General features: G+C 38.2%; 1 protein-coding gene across 2 annotated transcripts; it reads left to right on the top strand.

Annotated features, from left to right (window-relative positions):
• The first annotated feature begins 9379 nt into the window (after nt 1-9379).
• anp32e (acidic (leucine-rich) nuclear phosphoprotein 32 family, member E) lies at nt 9380-16027 on the top strand. Of its 2 annotated transcripts, none has more exons than XM_063013886.1 (7): nt 9380-9548; nt 12882-13031; nt 13204-13326; nt 13687-13849; nt 13986-14119; nt 14212-14254; nt 14380-16027. In XM_063013886.1, exons 1-7 carry the CDS (start codon nt 9495-9497, stop codon nt 14463-14465), a joined length of 753 nt encoding a protein of 250 aa, XP_062869956.1. In that variant the 5' UTR covers nt 9380-9494; the 3' UTR covers nt 14466-16027. The 2 variants fall into 2 exon arrangements, with proteins under 2 accessions (XP_062869956.1, XP_062869965.1); XM_063013895.1 differs by having other exon boundaries at nt 14212-14260.
• The last annotated feature ends 552 nt before the right edge of the window (nt 16028-16579 follow it).

Here is a 16579-nt window from a genome sequence, read left to right as displayed (position 1 = left end):
ACAAGCATCCTGGTCATATCACATGAGCACAACCGTAGCTGCTTACAGATAATAATAAAAAAACATTGCTAAATGAATAGCATCTAATAATACAATAGCTACAAGGGATCGTAATCTGCTGTTGTACTGTAGTTTACCTTCTAATTACTAAAGTCAAAATTCCCAAATTTAATGGCTCAAACGGATGTAACTGTTTTTGTAGGGGGCGCTGATTTTATCCTCTCCTTTGGTTACTGTCCGAGTGCCGTCTGGCATGTTCTTGCCATGTCTGTATGGGTTTATTTTCAGGCCTTAACACATCTATTCAATTTAGATGTTAGTAAATAAATGGAAGAGAATAAGTAAATGAATGAGTAATAGGTGAGTACAGTATGTTGTGCCCTGCAATGGACTGACACCATATCTGGGGTGTATTCCTGCCTTTGGACCAAAGAACTACAACCCTGATCAGAACAGAGTGCTCTTACACAATATCTGTCATTGTATTCACTAGGAAGGAAATCAGTTATGATTCATTTTACATTAGAGCTCAGCATTAAACTACAAACTCTCTAGTCATTTTACACATTCAACTTAGTTATTTTTCGAGATTTAAATGATTTTGCAAAATTGACTGAGACCCATGTCTCTTCCTATTTATATACGTAAATATTTATTTGTATGGTGCATATAAACATTTAATATGCAAAGTATTTTATATAAGCATTTAACTTTTTATGGTTTCTTCTATTTTTACATGCAACATTTGTCTGACAACTGTTCTGGCCTAATTATCTAATTTCTATTTAACCCTTTGATGCACAAGCTAAGCAAACCCCTTCTAATGCACAACATGGGTTAAAAATGACCCATATTCATCCATTCAAGAATATTTTCATATGCACATTTGTCAGTTATTCATGTATTTGCTGTCTTAGCTAATAAAAGCTATCTATACTAGAATATGTAAACAGCTAGCAAGCAAATAGTATTGGACATATTCAAGATTCAAGAGCCTAATCTTTGGTTGTCTTTCAAAAGATCAGTAAATATGTTTTTGACTACAAACACTTACAAATGTCAGTAGTTTCTGTCAAATTCCATAGTAAATACATAAGGGTCATTTTTGACCCATGTTGTGCATTAGAAGGGTAGTGATACAAAAATGATTTTTATTAAAAAAGCAAAAAATATAAATCTGAAATAAGAATTTGTGATGATCAAAAACAAGTTAATTGAAAAATTCATGGAAGCTTGAATGACGAAATTAATTTATTGCAAAGATATACTGTAGAAAATGAAAACTCATTTAAATACAGCAACTGGCCAAAATCAACTGGCCATGTGTGTTGTAAGCATAAGCAAAACGTATAGCAAATTAGAGAACTAAATATTTCTAATATATCTTTAGTAATATATCTTTAGTAATATATGCAATCTTACTAAATATTGCATATACAGTGTATCACAAAAGTGAGTACACCCCTCACATTTCTGCAAATATTATATTATATCTTTTCATGGGACAACACTATAGAAATAAAACTTGGATATAACTTGGAGTAGTCAGTGTACAACTTGTATAGCAGTGTAGATTTACTGTCTTCTGAAAATAACTCAACACACAGCCATTAATGTCTAAATGGCTGGCAACATAAGTGAGTACACCCCACAGTGAACATGTCCAAATTGTGCCCAAAGTGTCAATATTTTGTGTGACCACCATTATTATCCAGCACTGCCTTAACCCTCCTGGGCATGGAATTCACCAGAGCTGCACAGGTTGCTACTGGAATCCTCTTCCACTCCTCCATGATGACATCACGGAGCTGGTGGATGTTAGACACCTTGAACTCCTCCACCTTCCACTTGAGGATGCGCCACAGGTGCTCAATTGGGTTTAGTCCATCACCTTTACCTTCAGCTTCCTCAGCAAGGCAGTTGTCATCTTGGAGGTTGTGTTTGGGGTCGTTATCCTGTTGGAAAACTGCCATGAGGCCCAGTTTTCGAAGGGAGGGGATCATGCTCTGTTTCAGAATGTCACAGTACATGTTGGAATTCATGTTTCCCTCAATGAACTGCAGCTCCCCAGTGCCAGCAACACTCATGCAGCCCAAGACCATGATGCTACCACCACCATGCTTGACTGTAGGCAAGATACAGTTGTCTTGGTACTTCTCACCAGGGCGCCGCCACACAAGCTGGACACCATCTGAGCCAAACAAGTTTATCTTGGTCTCGTCAGACCACAGGGCATTCCAGTAATCCATGTTCTTGGACTGCTTGTCTTCAGCAAACTGTTTGCGGGCTTTCTTGTGCGTCAGCTTCCTTCTGGGATGACGACCATGCAGACCGAGTTGATGCAGTGTGCGGCGTATGGTCTGAGCACTGACAGGCTGACCTCCCACGTCTTCAACCTCTGCAGCAATGCTGGCAGCACTCATGTGTCTATTTTTTAAAGCCAACCTCTGGATATGACGCCGAACACGTGGACTCAACTTCTTTGGTCGACCCTGGCGAAGCCTGTTCCGAGTGGAACCTGTCCTGGAAAACCGCTGTATGACCGTGGCCACCATGCTGTAGCTCAGTTTCAGGGTGTTAGCAATCTTCTTATAGCCCAGGCCATCTTTGGGCCTGTGGTAGCCTAGTGGGTAGGGCTTTGGGCTATCAACCGGAAGATTGGCGGTTCAAATCCAGGCTCTGCTATGTAGCCACTGTTGGGTCCTTGAGCAAGGCCCTTAACCCTGTCTGCTCCAGGGGCGCCGTAAGTTGGCTGACCCTGCGCTCTGACCCCAGCTTCCAACACCAGCTGGGATATGCGAAGAAAGAATTTCATTGTACTGTACATCTGTATATGTATATATGACAAATAAAGGATATCTTTCTTTCTTTCTTTCTTTCTTTGTGGAGAGCAACAATTCTATTTCTCACATCCTCAGAGAGTTCTTTGCCATGAGGTGCCATGTTGAATATCCAGTGGCCAGTATGAGAGAATTGTACCCAAAACACCAAATTTAACAGCCCTGCTCCCCATTTACACCTGGGACCTTGACACATGACACCAGGGAGGGACAACGACACATTTGGACACAATTTGGACATGTTCACTGTGGGGTGTACTCACTTATGTTGCCAGCTATTTAGACATTAATGGCTGTGTGTTGAGTTATTTTCAGAAGACAGTAAATCTACACTGCTATACAAGCTGTACACTGACTACTCTAAGTTATATCCAAGTTTCATGTCTATAGTGTTGTCCCATGAAAAGATATAATGAAATATTTGCAGAAATGTGAGGGGTGTACTCACTTTTGTGATACACTGTATATTTACAATACATGTATAACCCCAAATCAGAAAAAGTTTGGACAGTATGGAAAATGCAAATAAAATAAAAATGCAGTGTTCCTTACATTTACTTTGACTTTAATTTTATTGCAGACAGTTTGAACCCAATATTTTTAATGTTTTGTCTGCTCAACCTCATTTCATTTGTTAATATACCTCCATTCCTGCATTTCAGGCCTGAAGAGATTTGCATATTTCTCCCTGCACAGTGCACAATATCATTAAACGATACAAGGAATCGGGAGGAATTTTAGTGTGTAAAGGCCAAGGGCGCAAGCTTAAGCTGAACACCCGTGATCTTCAACACTGTATCAAGAACCGTCACGCAACGATAGCTGATATAACCGCATGGGCAAGGGATTACTTTGGCAAACCTTTGTCAAGCACTACAATACACAGTTACATGCACAAATGCCACTTAAAACTTTACTGTGCAAAAAAGGAGCCTTATGTTGACCATGTCCAGAAGTGGCGTCAACTTCTCTGGGCTTGGAGGCATCTAGGATGGACCATTACACAGTGGAAATATGTATTGTATTCAGATGAATCAGCATTCCAGGTATTCTTTGGAAAAAATGGACACTGTGGGCTCCAGACCAAAGACGAAAAGGACCATCCAGACTGTTATCAGCAACAAGTCCAAAAGCCAGGGTCTGTCATGGTATGGGGCTGTTTCAGTGACCTTGGCAAAGGTAATTTACACTTCTGTGATGGCATGCATTTTTTAACAAGCCAATGCAAAACCACATGCTGCAAACATTACTAAGGCATGGCTGCGGAAGAAGAGGGTACAGGTACTGGACTGGCCTGCCTGCAGTCCTGACCTGTCCCCAATAAAGAATGTCTGGAGAATTTTAAAACACAAAATGCTACAACGACGACCCCGTACTGTTGCACATATTAAGATGTGTTTGCAGGAAGAATGGGACAAAATAAAAGCTGAAACACTAAATCACTTGGTACCCTTGGTGCGAAAACGTCTGTTAAGTGTGGTGAAAAGTGGTAAATGCTTTACTGTCCCAACTTTTGTTTGGAATGTGTTGCAGGCCTGAAATGCAGGAATGGATGTTTATTAATACATGAAATGAAGTTTACCAGACAAAACATGAAATATCTCAGGCTCATCCTGTCTGCAATGAAATAAAAGTCAAAGTAAATGTTAAAAACTCTTTTTATTACTTGCTTTTTCCATGCTGTCAACTTTTTCTGATTTGGGGTTGTACATGTAAAGGAATTATGTCTCAGTGTTCAGTCAAAACATGCTACAATAAAGAATACACACACCAAATACAACATTATTTACATACACAAATTTTATCTTCAGGGTTTGTGAATCCTTATTTGACAATGAAGATCAGGTAAGATGAATAGCTAATAGTGAACATTTAACTTCTCGTATTACATAGGTCAATATACAATACAATACAATGATCATATAGAATATATAAGCATGTTAAGGATATGCTTTATACACTTAAAAATGTTATTATATTATACTATTTTACCACTAATAAAGAAAAAAATTTGTACATAGTTGTATTAAATTGTGGAAAACTTGCTTTAACTAAGCATGCTCGCTAACATGTGATTGGGCTTAAAACAAGGACTGAGTAGAACAACTGCTGGACAGATGGCATGATGGCTTGCAGCCTTTAAGCCCCTATGGCTGCTATGCTTCATAGTCAGCCATTTTATTCAAAATCGAATTGGGGATTTTAAGCAGGGCTGGTCGTAGGAGAATATGAAAAGAACAGAATTTGTACAGTTCTTCATATCAGTGCATAAGTGGTAGAATAAACTTCCGCTGACTTTCCAAACACTGAGACTCTTACTACTACCCAACACAGACTGAAATCCCACCTCTTTCATAAGCACTTAAACACTCACAAAAAACATTGCTGAACTGGGACTTTAAGGTCTAAGCCTAAGAGTGGCCACCTGTGCACTGCATGTATTCTTTACGTTAGATGGGTGAACTAATCTTGTGTTCTAATCTGGCACACATTTTAAATTAAAATGTATGCACAATTATTAGCACCTCTGCTAAAAATGAGTAAAAGGGTTACAAAAAATGACCTTTTGCTGAATTAGCTTAATCTCACACTGCAAACATGAGACATTTTGTGCATTTAATGCTTTGTATGATCCCCCTTACCAATAAAACAATACTTAGTCTTCTTCTATAACAAATGTGGAGAGTACAGAGCAGGGATTTTAAGACAATTCCTCTTTACAGAATCACTCTAAATCACTCTCCTCTTTACCTCACCCCACAGGTTTTCTATGGGGTTTAGTTTAACTGAGGTTGGTCATGACAGAAGTGTTATTTTGTGTTCAGTAAACATTTTCTGTGTTGATCTGGGTGAATGTTTTATATTATTGTCATGCTGAAGGATCTAATTAAGACCCATTTTAGCTTCTTGGGAGAGGCAGACATATTTTTATTTGAAATGTCCTAATATTTCATGAAGTCCATGTAGTCATGTAACCTAACAAGGTTATCAGGGCTATGGAGTAAAAACAGCCCCTTAACACCACAGACCCTCCAGTATAAACCTTAGAAAGGGGCATCAGGTATGTTTCATCTATTTAATATGTAGTCATCTATTTATTTAAGATAAGTATTTCAACCAAACTCACCTTGATTGTTGCCATAAAGCTCAATTTTGTTTTATCTGACCATGGAATATGGTTCCAACAAGTCCCAGTAGCATTTGTAATAGCTTTAGCAAAGTAGCAGTAGCAAACCCCAGACACTCCAGGTTTGTGGTTAAAGGCTATGGAGGTGGTGTCTGATGGTAGTTTGGAGATGTGACCCCAAGATGCTAGGCTTTTTTCCTTGTCTATTTTTTTGCCTTTCTTACTATACTGTGTGTGGGAGAAAGTTTGTCATTTTTTAATTATTGCCCTAAGTGTAAATATGGGCATTTTCAGATAAGTAGATATTGTTTTAGCTATTCCCTGACATAAAGGTTGACACATTTTCCCTTATTTGAATTGTGTGTTTTCTTGTTAAATAATTAGACAAGAATAGAAAATAATTTTGACCACTTTGTACATTTGCACATCTTGAACCTTTTTGGAGAGACTGTCCTGAAGTCTTCCAAAGTAATTTTCTGGTATATTATACCAGGCTTCTTTTAGCACTTCCCAGAGTTCTTCTTTAGATTTGTGTTTTAATTTTTTTCCCTGTCCAGATGGTTTCAAACTGCCTCTATAATATTCAGGTCTGGGGGCCACAATATTTAGGAGTGGATGTTTGGAGGCCAGTCCATGACTGTCAGTGTTTTTTCTCCAAATATGATTTAATTGCATCAGCAGTGTGCTTGGGATCGTTATCATGCTGAAAACTAACAATTCCCAATCAGGCACTTTTCAGAAGAAATGGCATGATGAATTAAAACCTGTTTGTACTTTTCAGCCTTCATGATCCTATTAGTTTAGACAACATCACCAGCACAACTTACAGGAAATGCAGCCCCATACCAGGACAGACTCTCCACCATGTTTCACTAAAGGCTGCAAGCACTCATTGTTCCTAGTCTTATTCTCCCATATTGTCGACAATTGAACCCACAAATTTTAAACTTGGATTTGTCACTCCATAATACTTTTTTCCACTGATCATCATTTCAATCATTGTAAGCTTTAGCATATCTTAGCTTTTTCACACTGTTCCTTTTCCATAAAAGTGGTTTCTTGGCTGCTATCCATTTAAAAAGATCATTCCTGATCAAGCCTCTTTGGACAGTAGAAGGTTCAACTTGGCATCCCAATGAAGCTGCCAGATGCTGAGCCCAGATCCTTGCTGGGGAGAAACTTTGAAAAACTTCTCATCAGATTTTGAAATGTTTTCCTGGACCTCCACCTTTTTGTCTTTGACCTATTGTGATTCTTCAAATTTCTTCATAACAGCTTGAATACCACATCTTAAGTTTCCATCCAAGAGAGTGGCGTTGCTGATGCAAAATTATGATTTTATAGCTATCAAGCTCTGTGACTTTTGGCATTTAGAATGGAATGATGTGACCAAGGACGGATTAAGGATAGTCTGGGCCCCTGGGCAAAGAGTTGTTAAAGAGTTAATTTGTGTCTCTGCGCTTAAGAGAAATTGAACATAATAATTTTGAAACAATACAAATTCAGAAACATTAAGTAAGGGCCTGAATCGCATATTTGCAACAAAACGTCTGTTATGAAATATGGTAGCTTGCCTGGCAATTTGTAGGTCCCTAGAAAGTCAAGGAGCCATGGTAAACGACTTCTATGGAAGTGATCAAGGGCCCTCTAATGGTATGCCCTGCTCTTCTCTAGGGCCCCCTGGTAGGGGCTCTCATAACCAGGGCCCTCTAAAAATATGCCCCCCTCTTTCCTAGGACCCCTAATAGCCAGAAGTCGAAGTCAGAGCAGTGCCACAACGCCTCATCCATTTTCATAAGGGGCCCAAAAGCATGGCTAGGGCCCAAAAGCATGGTTAGGGCCCCCAAAAGCATGGCTAGGGCCCAAAAGCATGGCTAGGGGCCCCAAAAGCATGGCTAGGGCCCCCAAGAGGCCCTGGGGTCAAAGTCCCTAATAGTCAGAGGATCCTTAAAATGGAGGGCCCTCGGAAATAAAAATATATTGTATCATAAAGTAATAAGCCACGAGAGGCCGTACGTTACTGTGATTTTAGCACGGGGATGACGTTTTTGGCACGACGCGAAGCGGAGTGCCTAAAACTTCTTTCCCCGTGCTAAAATCGTAACAGTAACGCACGGTCTCGAGTGGCTTATTGCTTTTATAAAACGGCGGTCAACATAAAATATAATAAATACAACAATGTTTAATCATAAATGTATTTATTGTGTATAAATTTACAATAAAGCATTCTTCCGCGACGCAAGGTAATCCGATTAACAGTGTTGCTAGGCAACGTGAGGGCGAAAATAACATTAACTTTCTCTATTCAGTGGCGTATTAATATGGAATGATGTGAGGTGGTCCTAGGTGTGCGTTTATCGGGGATTTTACAACGGCTCAGCCAATCAGATTTTAGGACCGGAACTATCCGTTTTATAATAAATGTTGATAGGCATCGCAAAATGTTTTGGGCCAGGGCCCCCCCCGGGGCCACCTGGGCGCTGGCCCCACTGGCCGGGTCAGTAATCCAGCCATGGATGTGACTGTAAGTTGGTCTTGTACATATTAGCAAGCTTTTCATTACTTTAACTCCTACAACAGGTGTATGTAATGCTCAAGCATGTCTTGCACAAATCCGGTAGCATAAAATAGTGGGACAAATACAAGTGTTAGCAATGACATCAATTAGGATTTCATTCCATTTAGGTTTAGGAGATCCAGGTTCGTGTTATTGCTGATACTAATACTAAGCTTTTGCACTTTCTGGTTGTATTCTAATCGGAAAACTGGGAAATAATTATATACTGTCATTTTATCATGGTATGGTAAAAAAAAAAAATAATAATCTGGACGAAGACTTCTGCACAGTACTGTTTATAGACTCCAAATTAGTTAATGCCTACATGATATTTAAAAGACAAACTGAGCTGTATGTTTAATTAAAACCTTTTTTTGTTTGTTTTGTTTTGATTAATACCTAAACCAACTGTGGCACCATATCTAGATGATTACTGCTTCATAAATAACTTTTAAACTTCAGCTAATTTACCATATTTGTTTATTTAAGTGTTGATTTAAAAACATGTTGGCTGTACTAATTACGGTACTTATTTTCGCATGGTTAATTAATGATATCTGTAATGACTGAAAGTGTTGTTCAGTACTCACTCAGGGCTATGCGAGAACAAAGAGTGGGCGGTTATGGCGGTTTGAAATCTTTTTACTGACATTTCCATCAGCCCGTCTAATTTTACTGCGCGCGCAATTGCAGCCAATCACGTTCACCGACAAAACCCGATTATGTTAATCAGGCTGATCCATTTGAGTGACAGTCCCGTGCACCACTAAGGCGCTGCAAAACCAAAATAGACCAATCACGATAAAGCGTGGGCGGGGATTCTGAAAGGGGGTTGGGTGCGAGGTATCATGGAGGATCAGTTAGAGAACGAGAGACGTTGAAGGAAGCTGAGCTGTAAGTCCGTGCTCTGCGAGTTTCTGAATATCTACATACTAAACGGTCGTGTTTAGAGCGAAATCTGTGCAAAACAATGGAGATGAAGAAGAGGATCAGTTTAGAGCTGAGAAACAAAACTCCAGCGCAGGTAATGTGGTGAAAGTTCATTATTTATTTGTGGCTATATGGTGAAAGGATGTTCGGTAGAAACCTGTCTCTGCTACACACTACGGTGGTTCAGTACCGCACTTAATGTAATGCACTTCTCACACCACATGCGCGCTCAAGATGCACGAAGAACCACTACAAGACACCATGTTTTTACAAACATATTATTAAAGGTGTGACTTGATGTAACGAAATATGTAAGCAAAGTGTTTCGGGTGTCGCTCGAGCAGCTATTTTCTGAACTCATTATGTTTAGTTTTTCTTCGCCATTTCGTACCACCAGTGTGCCGACAACTACGACAGCAGTTCCGAACAAAATAATACTGCCCTATTGGTAATAAATTACTCAGAACTTTTTCTGACTAAAGCTGCTTTCACCGAAGTCGTTCACACTAATAAGGACTTGCTAGGATGACATGGCATGACCCTTATGTACTTATGAATGAGGCGTGAAAGAAATACGAATTTGTGCCCTATAATACATTGCAAACGTTATGTGTATGCGAAATCCGAAAAGTTATTTCGCTAAAGCAATGCCGCTACGCTACTATCGTATCGCTTGGTGGTAAAAGTTGACAGTACTAGAATACGCAATGCTTTGCGGATTTCAGTATGGCTTCTCTATAATCTACACGAAGCCTGAGGTTTGGTCTTCCGAGCAGACATGTTTAGTCCTCCGCGCTATCGCACTGCAATATCGTTTCCCTCTTACTAAAACTCAAGTTCAAGTATTTTTAACATTTGAAGAACATACACAGTGTTGTGCGATGAATCGGTAAAGCTGAACCTATTGGTGTGCGCGCAGTAGTCCGGTAGCGCTGCTGCTGCTGTGCTCTTCTGTGTGTGTACGCGCGTGTGAACAAGAAAAGCGGGAGCGCGCGCTCGGGGAGTGAACGGCATTTTGTTGTCCTGTTTGACCGACGACTAGTTTAATGGCTAAACTAGTTGTTTACTATCGATGACTATAACCTCCATTTGTTTTGTTTAAAAACGACCAACACGTGGTAGTAACAACGCAGTAACGTATTGGAAACACTCCCAAGCACAATTAGGTCTACTTTACACAAAGTCCTAAAAGAACAAGGGGCCATTTTCCTCCATGCAGCCTTAACTATAGCGCGTTTATATAACCTGTTATTGTTGCGTTATGTAGTATTTAGACTTTGGTAAAATATCCAGTATGGTTTCAGTTTTGAAATGAAAACGGATATGATTTATTTTCGTTTTTATATTTTAACTTGAAGGAATGTGGCAGATGGTCATGGGTGAGACCCCCCCTCCCCAACTGCACTTCCATCCTAGCGGTGGTGTTTGATACAAAGATACTATTCCGAATACATTTTAAATGTTTAAAATGTTCTCGTTTAAATGTCAGGTGATGTTTAAAAAAAAAAAACACTGTATTGGGTGTGATCATGGTGGTCAGGCTCAGTAAAAGTAGTTTCAAGAACGCCCATGTGTGAGTAGTTACTCTAGTTTACCTGTGAGTGGCGCTGTTAGGCTGTTAGATTAAACACTAAAATCGTTTAAAACGTGCTTCTGTTTTAGGGGATCACCCAGTAGTCTTTTCTAAAATTACTGACACATCATTTATACATTAATTATCGAAGGTGAAATGGTGAAATTTATTTTAAAAAAATTATTTGTGAATCAAACTTTGATATTAGTCATTTACAAAGACAGTTTTATTGATAAGTGAACAAACCAACTACACTGCCAAAAGTGTTCTTTGTTGCTAAAAAAGTGATTGCTAGTAAGCAGGTTACAAACCAGTTGTATTAGGTGTTTCACATCTAAAATGTAATGTGTTGTTATTTAACTAGTAAAATACAAAACTGTGCTTTATCACTACATTTTTTATGTTAGCACTATGTGCTACAGCACCCCGGGGCCAATGTGTCAAGTAAAATTGACAGTTGTTGAATAAATACTCTTACCCTATATGTTAACAAAATGTTAGGTAAACTGATGAAACACAATGTTTATTGTTTATATGTGTAATTTCGAGCATTTACAGAGTAAAAGAACATCGGAAGACAGCATGAAAGTTGAATTATGTTTTTTTAGTCATTTAATGTGGTAGTTTCAATTCCTGAGAACTAGGTTAGTGTATACGACCTGACTGTTTCCCCGATTGTCATGTAGGTTAACAACCATGCTAAAATGGATTTAAATCTTCTACCATACATGGATTTATTTATGGCTTTATTTGAATTTAGCACATTTCTTTTACTTTGCAAGCAAGTCAGCCTTTAAGACCTTTGTTATACACCAGAAAAATTAAAGTTCAGAACTGCTTTTGGTCATCTGATGAGGTGGAAGCTCTTGTCAGTGTGTGATCAGAATTTGAAGTGCAAGGAAACATTAAGTCTAACATTCAAAATGAAAACATTTTCAAAACAATTTCACAGAGACTGCATGACATGGGATAGCATAGGTCAGCAAAGTGATGTCTTAAAAAATATAAAAATGTAAACAAAACAACAACAAAAAATTAAGACTAATCAACTACAGTAAAGCAAACCAAAAATTATCCTATTGTTAGTGTTTGATCTCAGTGTCTCTTTGAGAACACAACCTTACCTTCTATGAGCCCCTAACTTTCACAAGTAATCAGACGATAACACTTTAGATACTGCACTGGATTTGGAGGCATACTTTAGGGTATCATGCAAGAGAAAAAAGAATTATACAGCGTTACACTTAACATGCTTGTGCAGTTAATATGGTCAGTTAATACCCTGATAGTACATGATGTTGTACAGTTACTGAAGGCTAATTCTAACAATGCACCAAATTAAGCTATATGTATGTACATAATGTGTAGGCTGGAACCTTTATGTCCATCTTTTGTCTCAATCTTTAAGCCTGGTCTTCCTGGTTGTTATATCTGATCTCAAGATTTAAAAATTTAAGAAAGCATTAGAAGTGTTTTTTTTTTATTCTTTTAACCGACAACCAACTATCAATAGTCCACAAATTGTAATCATTGATGTTAGCGACTTCTGTACATGACCCAGTTGTGGCAACACAATTGCTGCTAAGCCATTAAACCCCACCCATTACATTACTTAGTTGTTGGTTAAGCATGAACATCTCTAATCCAGAAGTTTTTTTTAATTAAACCTTAAATCTACAGTTTTAAGTCTGTTTTTGTGACTTCTTTATTCTAGCGGTTTTATACGTTTATTCCAGATGTTATAAATGTTTAAAAAAAATAATAATAATAAAAAAGATAAAAAATGTAATGGCTCATAAGGCTTTACTTTCTAATAATGTGTTAGACCTGTATACATTCTCACTGTCTTTGCAGGTAGCAGAACTGGTGGTGGATAATTGTCGCTCAAGTGATGGAGAAATTGAGGGCCTTACAGACGAGTTTAAGGAGCTGGAGTTCCTCAGCATGATTAATGTGGGTCTCACATCCCTGGCCATGCTGCCATCTCTGCCTAAGTTAAGAAAGGTCAGTTATTATATTAATACAAATTATTCTCATCTCGCAAACAGATTTGTTTTTTTTTTTTACTTACTTTAAAGAATTCAAAGCTAGTTATGAGTCACTATTATTCCATGTACACACATGTACTACATCTGCTTGTTCTCCATATGAAATGCATGGGATTTATGTTTTACAGTTGGAGCTGAGCGACAATAACCTTTCTGGTCATTTGGAGATCCTTTCAGAGAAATGCCCCAATCTGACTTACTTAAACTTAAGTGGCAACAAGATTAAAGAACTTAGTACAGTAGAACCTCTGGTAAGTGGAGCTTACATGCCTTTTAATAGTCATTCATTACTAGTTATTCATAAACGGTTTTGAGTAACATGTTGCTGTGTACATGCCTAAACTTCTAAGGCAGATCTTTTTCTAACTGGGCCACATATAGGCCAAGCGCTAGAGTATATGCATTTTTGTATAGTAGTTGGTTTGTAATATTGAATTTCAGGTTGTGTCTTTAAGGCCCTGAACCTGCATGCAAATAACCATTTAAAGTATCAGTTATCATTTTAAACTGTGTAACAAGTAAATTATACAGCCTTTTATATTTCAATTTACTGCCTTATTGTATATGATGAACTTAATTGGTTTTTTGGCTTCTAATCTGTCCCTTCACAGCAAAACCTGAAGAACCTAAAAAGCCTGGACCTTTTTAACTGCGAGATCACATCGCTTGAGGAATACAGGGAGAGCATATTTGAGCAGTTGCCTCAGATCACATACTTGGATGGCTTTGATGCAGAGGACAATGAGGCTCCTGATTCTGAGGAGGAGGGGGATGGTAAGTTGAGAATTGTCATACTGGTTACGCTTACTTATAATAATTATAATTTACAAAAGATGTACATTTAAACATACCTTATGGCTTAACTCAGATTATCAAGAGTTTGGGTTTGTAAAATATTGTGTTTGCTCAGATGATGAGGATGGTGAGGAAGCAGGACCTGTTGGTGAATATGATGATGATGAAGATGAGGAAGAGGAGGAAGATGAGGAGGAATCTGAAAGTGGAGAGGTTGGGCTGTCCTACCTGATGAAAGAGGATATTCAGGTAATGTCTGTTAACTTCCTGCTTATACAACACTGGAAACTTTAATATTTTACAATGTCATTCCTAATGTACTGTTAACTTTCCCTAAACAGGATGAAGAGGATGATGATGACTACGTAGAAGAAGAGCAGGAAGGTAAGGGTAAGTGTGAAAATCTAGACACTCAGAATGACTGGACCTGTTATTTCAGGCATCAGCATTTGTGGTGTTTTTTTATTTTTTATTTTTTTCCTGAGAGATTTTTGGTTTGTAATTTTTAGAAGAGGCGGCAGATGTTCGGGGGGAAAAAAGAAAGAGGGATGCAGATGATGAGGGTGAAGATGACGACGATGAAGATGACGACTAACCCCATGCGTCTGATGCTTTGGAAAATTTACTCAATTTATAGAACAATGTTGAAATAAGTGTGATATTGCAGATTGTTTTCTTTTGTATACTATACATATATCACTTTAGAGGCTAAATGTTTTCTTTTGATAAATATTATACTATATAAAAGGGTTTTATTAATAATTCATTCAGCCATTCCAAGTTTTGTTCCAGCATATGAGAATCTTGTCATTGGCTGAGATGGGGGAAAGAGGTCTGTGGGGTTTAGTTTGAAACTTAGTAACTAGGCTCTTTCTCAGTTGCTTCTGGATTTTAATCTGTTAAGACAGTTGGCAGGGCAACTTTGGTCTGTAAAAAGTAAGCTTAGCCTGTGCTCATCATGCAACTAAATTTCTCCAGACCTTTGTGAGGAGGCAATGGGTTGGCCTGCTCCTCATCTACCTCTCAGGGCAGCCTCAGTCTCAGCCCACCATGGAGCATCGTGCCAGTGGTCTCCAGCTTGCAGCCCCAAGTTTCTGGATCAGCGCATCCTAACACTGTCTGTAATGGGTGCTTTCACTTGATTCAGATTATAGTAGACCAAGTTTACTCCGACTATGTAGGTGGTATAAGATCATATGATTTTTAATGTGTAATGTAAATATGATGTCTATTAATTGATCATGTTAAGGGGATTGTCATAGTTTCACCACGTTTTATCCTGATTATGTCAGAATAGCTTATCCCCTTCCCAGATATATTTTAAATTGAAATTATTTAATTTTGAGTGTAGTAATACTTGGGTCTTGCTTCTTTTTGAGGGGTGCAATGCTGGAATTTCTTATACCAGTCATGTTAAATGGCTTTGTTGGATTTAATAGTACCCTTAACCTTTTATTTCTATGTTTTGGTTTGAAAGCTGGTTTGTTTCTACTTTTGTGGGGGTATTTTAGAGAGTAAAACCTTTAAATGTTCGTATGGCAATATGTACAGTATATAGTATATGTTCAAACAGGTCTGTGTGTTTTTAATAAAGCTGAATAATTGTTTTAATTACAAAGCATTTGTCAGTAGACTAGACAAGTCCCTAGGCATGAGTCACTTGTGTTTTTTCATTACTTTTGGCTGTTTGGGGTTATAAGAGAAACTTTTCTGGAGGGTTTAATGGGTTTTTGTTTGTTTGTGTGTGTGTGTTCCTGTCCATTTTTAGAGAAGATATTAAACATGTAATATGACATGTCTTGATAAAAGTTTTCTCGTCCGTTAATGCGTGTGCTAAGTTTTATTAAATTGTTTGCCAAAGTAAAAGAATTTTCTCTGCATGAGATTTACTCAGTGGCATTGAGTTGCAGTAGTAGGTAGTGTGGGTCATGCAGCACTAGGGACCTGGGTGTTAACCTTGTCTCTGGTCACAGGATGTGGTCAGTCTGTCATGTTTTCCAATGTCTGCATGGGTTTTCTCACAATGTATGCGGAAGATTGTTTGGCTGCCCTAAATTGTCCATAGGTATATGTGTATGGGTAAGTGTAATCTCCGCCCCAGTGTTTCTGGGTGGCACTTTAATTAAGAATCTTTTAAGGTTATTAATAATGTAATCCATGTGTCTTTAGTAATTAAAGCAATATCTGATAGTACTTGTATATATTTATGTAATCAAAGCCATATATTTCTGGTCAGAACTGGTTTGCTGCTGGAAGTATATCTCCCGCCTTCCAATAAACACTGAATGACAGTGTGATGCATTATAAAGGACAGACACCACTATCACAAATCTTGGCAAATTAAACGGAACAAAAATAACTTTTCATGTGCAAACAGGTTTACTGTATGTTTGAGCTCATATTTTTTAGTGCTACATGTGGTTTGATCTTAGTCACTAAAATAATCTAATGGCTAAAGTTATGTGGCATGAAATCATATGGCCTTTTTAGTTGTTAAATGACTCCATAGATTACCTGGTGCTCATATAACATGCAGCATGGTCTGTTAATTGCAGCACTTCAAGTAGTTAGTGTAGTAGTGTTCAACGTAATACACAGCACATAAGTTATTTATTAACCACATGATTTTAGTAGCAACACAATAAAGGAAAAAGGTGTGAACTGTTGCAAGCATATAACCTACACATGCCTCATGAGTAAAGTACTATC

This window comes from Trichomycterus rosablanca, chromosome 2, assembly GCF_030014385.1.
Source record: "Trichomycterus rosablanca isolate fTriRos1 chromosome 2, fTriRos1.hap1, whole genome shotgun sequence".
Taxonomy (NCBI): Eukaryota; Metazoa; Chordata; class Actinopteri; order Siluriformes; family Trichomycteridae; genus Trichomycterus; species Trichomycterus rosablanca.
Note: the sequence above shows the minus strand (reverse complement) of the source record. Positions and strands in the feature narration are given on the sequence as shown.

Excerpts from the sequence above, each read along its gene's own strand:
- anp32e (XM_063013895.1), top strand. The coding sequence starts at position 9,495 with ATGGAGATGAAGAAGAGGATCAGTTTAGAGCTGAGAAACAAAACTCCA. Across the intron at positions 13,850-13,985 it reads TTCTGAGGAGGAGGGGGATG|ATGATGAGGATGGTGAGGAA; the intron begins GTAAGTTGAGAA and ends GTGTTTGCTCAG. Across the intron at positions 14,261-14,379 it reads AGAAGAGCAGGAAGGTAAGG|AAGAGGCGGCAGATGTTCGG; the intron begins GTAAGTGTGAAA and ends TGTAATTTTTAG.